This window comes from Empidonax traillii, unplaced genomic scaffold (genome assembly GCF_003031625.1).
Source record: "Empidonax traillii isolate 1590-97213 ecotype Southwest subspecies unplaced genomic scaffold, ASM303162v1 scaffold729:size315501, whole genome shotgun sequence".
In the NCBI taxonomy this organism is placed as follows: Eukaryota; Metazoa; Chordata; class Aves; order Passeriformes; family Tyrannidae; genus Empidonax; species Empidonax traillii.
In genome coordinates, this window is record NW_020955922.1 from 136833 (window position 1) to 147855 (window position 11023).

Here is an 11023-nt window from a genome sequence, read left to right on the forward strand (position 1 = left end):
TGTCCAGTGGGAGGTCAGTTTGAGACTCAACACCTGTGAGATGATTCTCCACCCTCTGTACTAGCAGGAGAAATAAATTTCAGAGACTTTGCCAGCAGTGTCATGTGATCTTGGGAAATGCTTTCTAGACTGTTTGGATGTTGCTTCCTCTAGCTGACAACCCATAATTTTATTTATGAGAGATGAACAGATCCACAATCTTTAATGAGGGTGATGTTTCTTAGCAGCTTCAGTGATTACTCTGTAGAACTGTTTCTTTGAATAATGTATTGACCATTGCTCCATTGTTAACCCAGTAAATTATTCTCAGGTGAGAAGCTTTTTTTTTTTTTTAATGAAAAAGGCAGAATCAGTAAAAGATGCTTCATAAACTGGGTGGGAACATTCTTCTACCCTACCTGAATAGTGGGCAACTGGAAAATTAGTTACAGGAGATCCAATTATTTTTTGGTATAACTTAATGGGAAACCAGGTGCATAAATTGGAAAATAAATTAAGAATAACATGATGAGAAAAGATTAGTTCTGCCACAACACCTCACCGAGGGATACGAGTGGTGACTTGGGTTGAATGTTGTTTGAAAGTACCATCAAAGGTAAATTAAAATCAGGAGTATTGTGAGAGGAAATGGATAACTAGTGCAGTGAGAGCAGTTACTCCAGGGGTTTTCTGTGCTTATATGTGCACAGCTGGGGCCTCTAAGGATGGAGGTTGTTTTGTAAGAGATGAAAGGTCGTGTCAAGTTGATTTAGTGCCAACAAATGCTGGTGGTATGTTGCTCAGTCCCTAATCTGTCAGGTAGAGAATAAGAAACTTGCACTGTTTGTTCAACCGAAAAATGTGGGCTCCCCAACAAAACCACCAATTAAGAGCTTTTCTAAAAATATAAATCTAGCCTGATGTATTTGTTTAAAAGAAACTTATCTTCACAATGAGACCCACACTTCTCTTTGATTATAATATATACTCAGAATATCCTGAAACTCAAATCAGTTCTTAATCCCTGGTGAAATATCATTTTTATGCATTTAATTTTCATTTTGTGGCACAAAGCTGAGTTCTTGAGCATGTTATACACTACTGGGACAAGAAACACAGTACAAAGAGCACCAGATACAGTAGTTCCCTGCAGTCTTGTAAAGCTCTATACAAAAAGGTACAAATATGGGAGGTATTAAAGTTGGAAAATTAAATGCCAAGTTCTTTGTTTATAAGTTTGCAATGTGAAGTAGCTTATGCTCTATATAATATGGGAGGAAAAAACAGCCTGCTTTCAAAATGGGTAGTCTGCAGGGAAAGAGAGAATTAGCAACTGATGAAAGTAAGTGAATAATAAACCAGGCAGTAATACAAAATCTGAACATACATAAAAAGCTTAATCACAATCTATGTATAGATTTTACATCTCAGGGAAATAATGTAACATATTGCTTCTCAAGGGCATCTCCATCTCTCATAGTAGCCTAGATTTGTACTAGAAATTCAGATTCTCTAACAGTTTATTCTTGGCAATAAAGTGAGTTGCCTCATTTGAAATGGTACCACAATCCTCCTTTAAACAACACAAAGCTCTCAGACAAAAGAGAGTAGGCACAGCATTTTCACTGGTGCCAGGAAGGTGACTGTCACAGGCAGGAGGAGCACATGCCAATGCAATGTTCTTCAGTGAACTGCACATCCATAGTAAGGAGATTTCTGACCACAGCAATTTTCAAGTTTCAAACTCTGGAGAAAGTGACCAATCAGTCCTCTCATCCTTCGATTCTGACTCACTGGTTATGGAATTGCAGATGTTCTGCTCTTACACAGGAGTGTAATGAAGTGAACTCTAATGAAAAATACACAGAGTGAATGAAGAATTCTGGCAAAAGTACTGACTACTCAAAAAGTACACTGCCTCTTCTCCCCTGTGGGGCTTTGGAGAGACTGATTTTTTCCTTCAAAGTGTAAAGATTTTTCTGTAGTTTTTATTTAATGAGAGATAAGGTTTCTCAGCACTTACTGCACTGAGTGCTAGAATAGAGGTTACTTCACAAAATGGCAGGAAAGTTGTGCCTTATTCTTCCTTATCTAAATAGTTTGGGGGGGAGCTAAGACAGAAACATTACTTAAATTGTTAAATTGTTATCCTGCTCAGTGAAAAATTCTGTTAGTCATAAGCAAATATTAAAACTGCTGTACAGTGCTGTACCATGCCAGCTCAAAGATAATAAATTTTGGCAGAAGTAAAGCAGAAAAAAGGCTACATCCCCTAGGATGGTCAGGGGAACATGACTTGCAGAAAGAAAACTGAAAGGAAGCTTGGCAGGTATAATCCTGTGAAAATAAGCATGTAAGAGCGTATGGTTGCTGCCTACAAATACACCAGGAATAAACAAAGAGGAAAATGAAATATTTAAGCAGTGTTGGCATAAGAAAAAAACTGGTATAAAGCATCCATTAGTAAAATTATGCTAAAAGTTGTGCAAGCTGTGCAAGCGCAGCTCTGGAATGGTCTGCAGGAGGAGGAGGGAGCAAAAATGTGATTACTTTTAACATGGAGTTAGTTAAGTTTATGAAAGGAATTCCTGTGCGCTGTGTAAAGTCACTGTCATGATAATAAGAACATATTAAATTTCAGTACTTTATTTACTTAGTGTCTTTGATCCAAAGCACTTATATAAAAATGCAATAATGAAAATTCCTTTCAACCAGTACAATAAAAGTCAAAATTCCTTAGAGTATTTCATTTTCTTTAGTAAAATGCAGTTTGGACACGTTCCATTCAATATTGGCAGAAATGGCAGAGAATCAGCCCTACAAATAATAATAAATCTAGAACATAAGATAAGCTATAGGTTATTGAAATGATGTGTTGTAAAGTTTGGATCCAACATTTGCAATGTTAAACTAGCAACAGCTGAGGAAATTTGTGACTCTTTGGCAAGTCTACAGGTCTCATCAAATAACTACCCTGAAAGGCACTGGTTTTCAGCTCTGTGAACCTACCGTTTCTGAAACAGATAAAACCACTGCTTGGAGCTGGATTCTTTGAAGGACCCCAGCCAACAGAATTAGTGAAAGCTTGCATCAGGAGGAGAGCATGCCAACCTTGCAGCAGGTAACCTGATCACAGTACATGAGCTGCACATGCCCACCTCTTCCTCCCTTACTTCTTTCTTGGTATTTCAGTCCAGCAGGTGACCTCAGGCTGGCCCACGCTCTGGGAGGATGTTTGTAGGCGTGTGATAGTTGACACACATGCAATATGAATCAGGAACAAGAGTACTGAATTTATGCCTGTCACCTAGCAGAGAACTTGAACCAGCCCTCCAAAAGTGAAAACCTTAGCAAAATGTTTCAAGTCTGGATATCAAATTCAGGTTATCTAGGTCTCCCCTCAGGAACACATATATGGCTCTTTGATTTTCAGGGACAGCAAGCAATGGCTTGCCAATGGACTTCATAACTTGCGCAGGCTCTGCTGAGATCTTTGGTGAGGTTGGAAAGGACCATTTCCCTCATTCTTCATGGCCTAAATCAGTCACTAACTGACATGAGGGGAGAGTATTTTCAAAGCAAATGGGGCAAGGGGTAATTTATTTCACACCGTGTATTCTGTGATAGATCACTGGGCAAAGAGGAATGTGATCCTGCATGCTCAGCTTCCTGTTTATAGGTGGAGCTGATGCAGCAAAGCATCAAAAGATACAGATCAGACAGCAACCTCTAGTAGCCTAAATGAGGCAATTACCTATTCATGCCATGTTTCCTTTATTCTGTCAGTTAGGCTGCCCCTTGTCATGGTATACAAAAACAGTCTTCCAAACGTGACAATTTTAGCTTTAGTATTTTATTTTCTCTTCTGACTAGTCTGAATTTAATTTCTGAACCTCTCTTCACAAGTAAAACAAACAAAGAAACAAACAAAATAATTGGAACATTAAATGCAATAAATGGGATGGAAAAGCAGCAGGATCTGAAGAGAAATGCTGTTCTGCCCGCTGAGCACCAGTAGTTTGTTTTCTTGCACAGATCCCAAGAATTTAAAACAGCCACACAACAGTGGCTTCTACCTGTTGATTACAAGTGTTTGATCTCTGTAAAACTCTGTAAGGGAAGAGAATGAGCACTCAAAAAACAAACTTATGCAGATCCATGATTACTCTGGAAGTCCTAGATGATCTGTTCTCTCATGTCTTTTTCAGTTTTGTTTTCTTTTTTTTAAAAAAAGTACATGCCAGCCCTTGAAAGGATTTACATTGATTACGTCACATAAATAGGTAGGAGGATCTACCCACAGTTGGTGCAGTATTAAGCTCTTTTTCTTTATCTGTTCCCTTCTTAGGCCCTTATGCTCTCCCTTAGTTGTAAACTGTGAGTTTCTTTCTGAGGAAAAATGTGACTTGACAGGGTGTTTTTTTCCTTATAGTTTCCTTGGCAGAAATCTTAATGGAATTGTCTGTCATCAACACCTGCTTTCAAGCTTTTCTGATAAAATTAGATTTTATATCTCAGCATCACATATGGCATCTTTATAATTAGTCTTTTTGCAGTATATGAATGTCAGTTCCTAAAATGCTGCCTGTACAGTTCATGTGGGAATATTTCACTTAATTAAACAAATCCAAGTTTTTCATTGGAGCTTCTAATTGTTGAAAGCCCACGTCTTTGTGTGTCTAATCTCAGAACCATTTTGAGGGACTGAGACAGCATATTGCAGGCTGCACTGGGACCGCGCTGGGAAAAGATCACTTCTGGAAATGGCATCCTGAGAGGTGTATGTGTGCCTCTATACCTAGAGTCATTAGTGGAAATGCAGTATTTGAATATGTAGCTATCTGAATGTGAGGGGTTGTCTTCTTCAGAGGGTTCAGTATTGACCTAATCTTGGAAGCAGAGGAAGGTCTATGCTTAGGAGATTCTGAAAAATATTACTACACATAACACTTCAGAACAAGAACACCCAGATTTTAACACACATACTCAAGAGTAAGCAAACTTAGTGGAGTTTTCAGACAAGTGACAATCAGAATAACTAGTCAGCAATATGGATAAAAGTGTTCCCATATCAGTGATTCACAGGTGATTGTTTTAAACTGTTGTAAAATGCATGGAAGTCCTACACCAGTTCAGATACCAGTATAGGTGATGGGTGATTTTTTTCATTACTCATGTCACATCTGAAATTTTTTATTCCACTTGTCTACGTTCATTTCTCTGCTCAGATGATAAAATGCACAAAGTAACAGATCATCTTTATACCACTAGCACTGATGTCATGAAAGTGGTAACATTTGCATGGAAAGGACAGCATTTAGTATCCAATGCAACAGGATGAAAATGTGCAAACTGTCAACTTGGAATAGAAATGTCTTTAGTTCCTCAAGTGCAAAGTGCAGTGTCAGCAACACTATCCTTTAGAAAAAAAAAAAAAAAAAGAAAAAAAAAGGGAGAAAAACATTTATAAACATAGCTCTTGATAGCTCTCATGCAAACTGCTGTCAGACTTGTACACTAATGCAGTGAATCATTCAGGCTCAGCTCACTGGGGGTGCTCCTGCTCATATTGGTCAGACTAGCCATAAGGGATTTAACTTTATAAGCATAGTAGTCCCTTAAGTTGATGGATGGAACTTCTTTCATGCCATCACCAAAATCACAGCTTCTCATGGCACTCTCTAACTGCTTCTGACGCCTGTAAAAGTGGGAGAATTTATTGAAGATCAGTGTAATGGGAAGCACTACCACTAGGATACCAGCTAGGATGCATGCAGATGCCGTCAACTTGCCAGCAGTGCTCCCTGGCACAACATCTCCATAGCCAACTGTGGTCATGCTAACAGTAGCCCACCACCAACAAGCAGGGATGGTGGCTAGCCCCTCATTCTCTTCTTTCTCAATGGTGTAAGCCACTACTGAGAAAATGGAGATGCCAACAGAGAGGTAAAGTAAAAGAAGCCCCACCTCTCTGTAGCTATACTTCAGGGTGGCTCCAAGAGACCTGAGACCAGTGGAGTGTCTAGCAAGCTTTAAGATGCGAAAGATCCTCATGAGTCTCAGCACTTGTGCAACTCTGCCTAAATTTGCTAAAGTTGGACTACTTTCCACCACCAAGTTGACAATTAATGTAATGTAAAATGGAAGGATAGACATTAGGTCAATCAAATTCAGGGCATGCTTGAAAAATTTTAAAAAGTCAGGAGCTACTGCAAATCTTGCCACCAGTTCAAAAGTGAACCATGCAATACCAAAATGTTCCACGATTTCAAAGCGAGGGTCTTCGTCGAGGTTCCCATTACTGTCAACAATCTGAAAGTCTGGGAGGCTGTTCAGGCACATGGTCACGATGGAGCCCAGCACCACCACTATTGAAAGGACACTGAAGATGCGGCTTAAAACTGAGTACCCAGGGTTATCCAAAGCAAGCCAGAGCTGCCTCCTGATGTTTCCAAAGGGTTGTTTATCAAATTTAGAGGCATCATTGTAGAATGCCAAAATCTCATCAAAAGAAGATGTGGTACTTTCCTGGTCACTTTGTTCTTCCCATTTCTCTTGGTCTGGCTCCATTTTCCTCCCATGGTAGCTATAACTGCAGCAGGAGTCTATAAAGAATTCATTGATTCCCCAGTATTCAATCTCCTGGCTGAAAGAAAACACACAGAGTTCACCCATCACATGGAGCTTGCCGGTGTTATAAAAATGTAGCACATAAGGAAAGAGCTCAGGGTTCCTGTCAAAATAAAATTCATTCTTGGTATCATCATAGTCATCGCAAAGCTCCAGTATCGACTCCTTTGAGTGGCAGCTCAGCAATTTGCCCAGCCTCGTCTCAGGGAACCTTAATAATGTGTTGGATCTCATCTTTTTCTTAAAGCCTCCAACGTTGATGCTAATCTCATTGTCTTCAAAATTCGCTTCAGATAAAGCATTCAGACTCTGCCCTGTCATAGTGAGCTCCTTCCAAAGGTGTGTAGGGAATGAATACCTAGGATGCAATTGCATAGAAAGTTGACAGAATGAACAAATCTACAGCACGTTCACCTACTGATGCTTGCTTTTCTTTCTTTTTCTTTCCTCCTCTTTCTGTCTTTTCTTCTCTCTTTCTTTCTCTCTTTCTTCTTCTTTCTCTCTTTTCTTTCCCTGTTATTCTCCCTTTTCCCCCAGGTCACCAACTTTCCCCTCGTTTTCACCCTCTGCCCCGTATCTCCCTTTTTCCCCCGTTTTCCTTTTTCCCACCTCCCACTGAAGACCCTGAGGGAGGCTCCTTTGTTCCCGCTGCAGGCTCCTGTCCCTCCCCGCACCCTTCACCTGGGCTGCGGCTGCCTCTCCCCATCAGCCCCCCGTTACTCACGGCCTTTGTGCCACCGGCTCCGCGCGGACCTTTCCCTCCCTTTGGCCGCTCCCGGCCCCGCCAGATGAGAAGCCCCCCCGGCCGCCGCCGCCGCCCAGGTTCCCGGTCCCCGCCGCGCCTCGGGGGCCGGAGCCCCCGCTCTGCCCGGGGGCGCCGCTGCCCACCGGCCATAGGGGATCCCCCCGCCCGGCTCCGCTCGGCTCCGCGCACGCCCTACCTGCTGCCTCAGCGGCCGCGGCCCCCAGCCGGCGCGCCCCGTCGCCCCCGGCCCCCGCCCGCCATCGCCGCCGCCCGCGGGGGCCGCCAGGGCTCGCTTCGCTGCCCGGGGGCGCCGGTGCTGGTGAGGTGTCGGGGGGATGCCGGTGCCGGGGGGATGCCGGTGCCGATGGGATGCCGGTGCCGAGGGGGTGCTGGGGGGATGCTCTGCCAGTGCCGGTGGGTGCCCGTGCCGGCGGGGTGCAGGTGCCGGGCAGGGCAGGGCGGGGCGGCCCGGGCGGCCGCGCGGTGCTGAAGGGACAGCGGCCGCCCCGCTCAGCGGCGGGAGGCGGCGGCACGCCCGCTCGTCATGGCGACGACCCCCGAGGCTGCCGCCCGCCCCCGCCGCTCCCACCTACCCCCGGCCCGACCCCGCCGGCGGCGATCGGGGCTGGTGGGTGGGCGGCCGGGGGCTGCGCAGGGACGGCCCGGCGGGGCTGCTGTGCCGGCGGTGCCTCCGCTCGCCCGCTCCCGCTCCTGCCCCCGCGCACCGGCGGCAGCGGCGCCGCAAACTCGGTTTCCCTCCCCACCGCGGTCCTGCCTCACGGCGGCTCCCAGGGGGGACGGGGGACGCCCACCCGCGGCCGCCGTGGTTCCGGGCACCTGCAGCCCCTCTCTCGAGGGGCGTCACCCTCCTCTCTACCCCTCATCCTGCCGGGAAGGGACCGGGGGAGGTGGTGCCGCTATTCACCCCTCCCCGCTCATGGCACCAGCAGGTCCTCGCTGTGTCGCGGGGGCAGGGTCCCAGCGGGGACTGACAATAGGGAAGACGGGAACACCCGTCGGGGCCATTTGGCGTGAGGAGAGCGGAGCTGCGTGTTGAGGCTGCTAGCCGCCCCCTCAGCTGCCGGATGGGAACCCCCGACCTCCTCACACTGCCCTGCCAGCCGTTTCGGGAGGGATGATCCCGAATGGCGGGACCTCGAGCAGGGAGGGTGGAAGGGCTGACCTCCCTGCGTTGCTGCTCTTGGGGGGGCAGTTTTCCGGCTCGCAAGTGGAGTAATGTCCAGCTACATGGCCAGCGATAGCAGCGTCGCTGTCCATGCTGGAGGCGATTGGGAAGAACTCTTTTCCCTCATGCTGAGCCCGGCGTGGGGCCGAATTTCCCGAGGAGAAGCCTGGTACTGACAGTCCCTGCGAGCAGGAGCCGACTGCGCACCTGACTCCCCCGATGAGGGGCCGGCTGTGCAGAGCTCAGGTGCTCTGAGGCAGGTGCTTTATACTGGGGTATCCCGCATGGTCTCCTGGCGGCTGTCTCGTGACCACCTCTCACTCATGGTCCCACGCATCTGGGGTCCAGCTCCTGGAAATGAATTGCTGTTGGTTCTTTGTAGGATTAGGGGAGGCAAGGGGATGAAGACTCCTTGCTTGCTTCCCCCCACCCTGTCAGAGCCCCGAGCACTCCGGCCCTGTGTATCACTTTTGGTTTGTTCCTCAAACCCTTGGCAAAGGAGAGAGGGTAAACCTTTCAACTCCAGCAGCACATAAGCCTTATTTACAAGGACCCTTCTCCCAGTATTAAAGAACAGCCCTTTAAGAGCCCAGGAAACTGAGTACAGACATGGAGTGGGGCAACTAAGTCCCCCTGCATGGCTGGTCTCCTGGACCCTGCTCAACTTTCCTCTCTGGGGTGTTTGATTACCCCAGTACATCCCACCAATGCTACTGCATTGTGTGGCCAGACTCCACATCTCCGGGGACACTTCCACAGCTGTGTGCATGGACCTGTAACATCCTCAGGCTCCCAGAGATGCTTCAGAAAATCCATGCTTCAGTGATATTACAGATGCTGGCCCTGCTTGCCTTTTCTTAGGTGGTGTTTGCTGTTGTTTTGCTCTCCTGCTGGTGGCTGCCTCCTGCCTCCCTTCCCTACAGATGCCCTGGCTCAGAGCTCTGTGTCCCAGCATGCTTCGCTGCATGTCCAGTGACATCCCAGGGGACACTGAATTATGTACACCAGGCTGCCCTCCTGGCCAGGGAAAGTGCTGCTCCTCTCAGTGTGGTCCCCCCAGCTCTTCTCCTCCCGGGACAGGGCACAGCGGAGACAGAGACGCCACGTAGCAGGGAGGAGGCTTTGAAGCGCAGTGACGACCTGCACGTTTTCCTATAACAACGGTTTTTCATGTCTAAAGAGGCATCTCTCCTGCTTCCCAGCGGCAGCGTAGCTGTTGGGTTACTTTGTGACAGCCGCGTCCTCTCAGGGCTTTGCTGGCGAACCACTCACTGGGGAGCTCTAATTGTGCTGGCTTTTAATGCCTGGGGCAAGGGATGGCAGGACACAGGACTGGGAACCACCGCGTTGAGATTTCTGAGTTGGATGCCATCCTAGGGCTTGGATAAATCACAAAACTTCTCCATTGTAATTTCCCACTTGCTCTTAGGAGAGCAAAAATAACCCATATTCCTCAGTGATGTTACAAGGAATAGTGAGCTGCTGCTGCTGGTAGTGCATTCAAGTGACGCCTGTGTGTTTTCACGAGCTCTGCTCTATCCTATGTATTTAGTAGGGTCTTTAAACATATTTAAACATCCTCAGAAAAATAATTAAAAGTCATTACTCTTCTTTCTTAAATCAGATATTTTTTCCCTAATGCTGCTTTGGAAGAAACTAAGTGGAGATATATTTAGAGGATTTCCAAGCTTTTATACATTGTTCTCACCTTCTAAGCCACTTTGCTGAGAAAGAAGGGTTATAGGCGGTCTCACTATTCATTTATCAATCTCTGTTCTTATTTTTACCTTGCAAAAACCATTGGTCACTTTTCTAACTTGTGTTTTCTATTAAAAGACACAGTGAGGTTTATGCAGAGATATTGGAGATAAACAGCAAAGCAACATAACTGCATAAGGATACAACTCCCACTATAACTGCTCCCATAATGAGGGCTAATTGGATCAGCCTGATCATTTTGCTAACAAGGCTAAAATGCTTTCAGCACCCAAGTTAGTAATCCAAAATCCATCTGAATGTTTCTGCAAGGTGTGCTCTCTGCTCCACAGATACACAAGCAGGTCTGTCACTGAACGTGTACTTTTACCTTTCCTAACCTATACAGCACTTTTCCTGTAAGCACAGGAAAAATTGCTGTGGACACACTATCACTAGTGGAATCCAAGGCAAAAGATATGTCAAAAGAAATCAGATATGTCATTTTTGCACAAAATGAGCTTGTGATGTGTCAGAGAAGAGCACATTTTGGAACAAATACAAAACAACATTTCATTTCCACTGCCTTGTGGGTGCTTATTGGACTGCAGAGAATGCAAGAGGAGTGCTGAGGTGGGGCTGGCTTGGGAATGTAAGGAGGCATGAAAGAATTGCCTGCTGAAGTGGGGAGACAAATGAGTGATTCGTATCCCCCTAGAGCAATAGCTAAACTAACTTTTGGTTTGCTGCTAATAGTTGCTGACTCTGAGACTGTGTGAGAGAGACGG

The 11023-nt window shown here is 46.1% G+C and overlaps 1 protein-coding gene across 3 annotated transcripts; it reads right to left on the reverse strand.

Annotated features, from left to right (window-relative positions):
• Positions 1-2609: 2609 nt before the first annotated feature.
• Positions 2610-8473, reverse strand: KCNS2 (potassium voltage-gated channel modifier subfamily S member 2). 3 transcript variants are annotated; one of them, XM_027900443.1, is made up of 2 exons: positions 8348-8473; positions 2610-6967 (listed from the first exon to the last, which is right to left on the reverse strand). In XM_027900443.1, the coding sequence occupies exon 2, from the start codon at positions 6928-6930 to the stop codon at positions 5497-5499; it is 1434 nt and encodes a 477-aa protein (XP_027756244.1). In that variant the 5' UTR covers positions 6931-6967; positions 8348-8473; the 3' UTR covers positions 2610-5496. The 3 variants fall into 3 exon arrangements, with proteins under 3 accessions (XP_027756244.1, XP_027756243.1, XP_027756245.1); XM_027900442.1 differs by lacking the exon at positions 8348-8473 and adding an exon at positions 7551-8306; XM_027900444.1 differs by lacking the exon at positions 8348-8473 and adding an exon at positions 7334-7507.
• Positions 8474-11023: the final 2550 nt, after the last annotated feature.

Excerpts from the sequence above, each read along its gene's own strand:
- KCNS2 (XM_027900443.1), bottom strand. The coding sequence starts at position 6,930 with ATGACAGGGCAGAGTCTGAATGCTTTATCTGAAGCGAATTTTGAAGAC.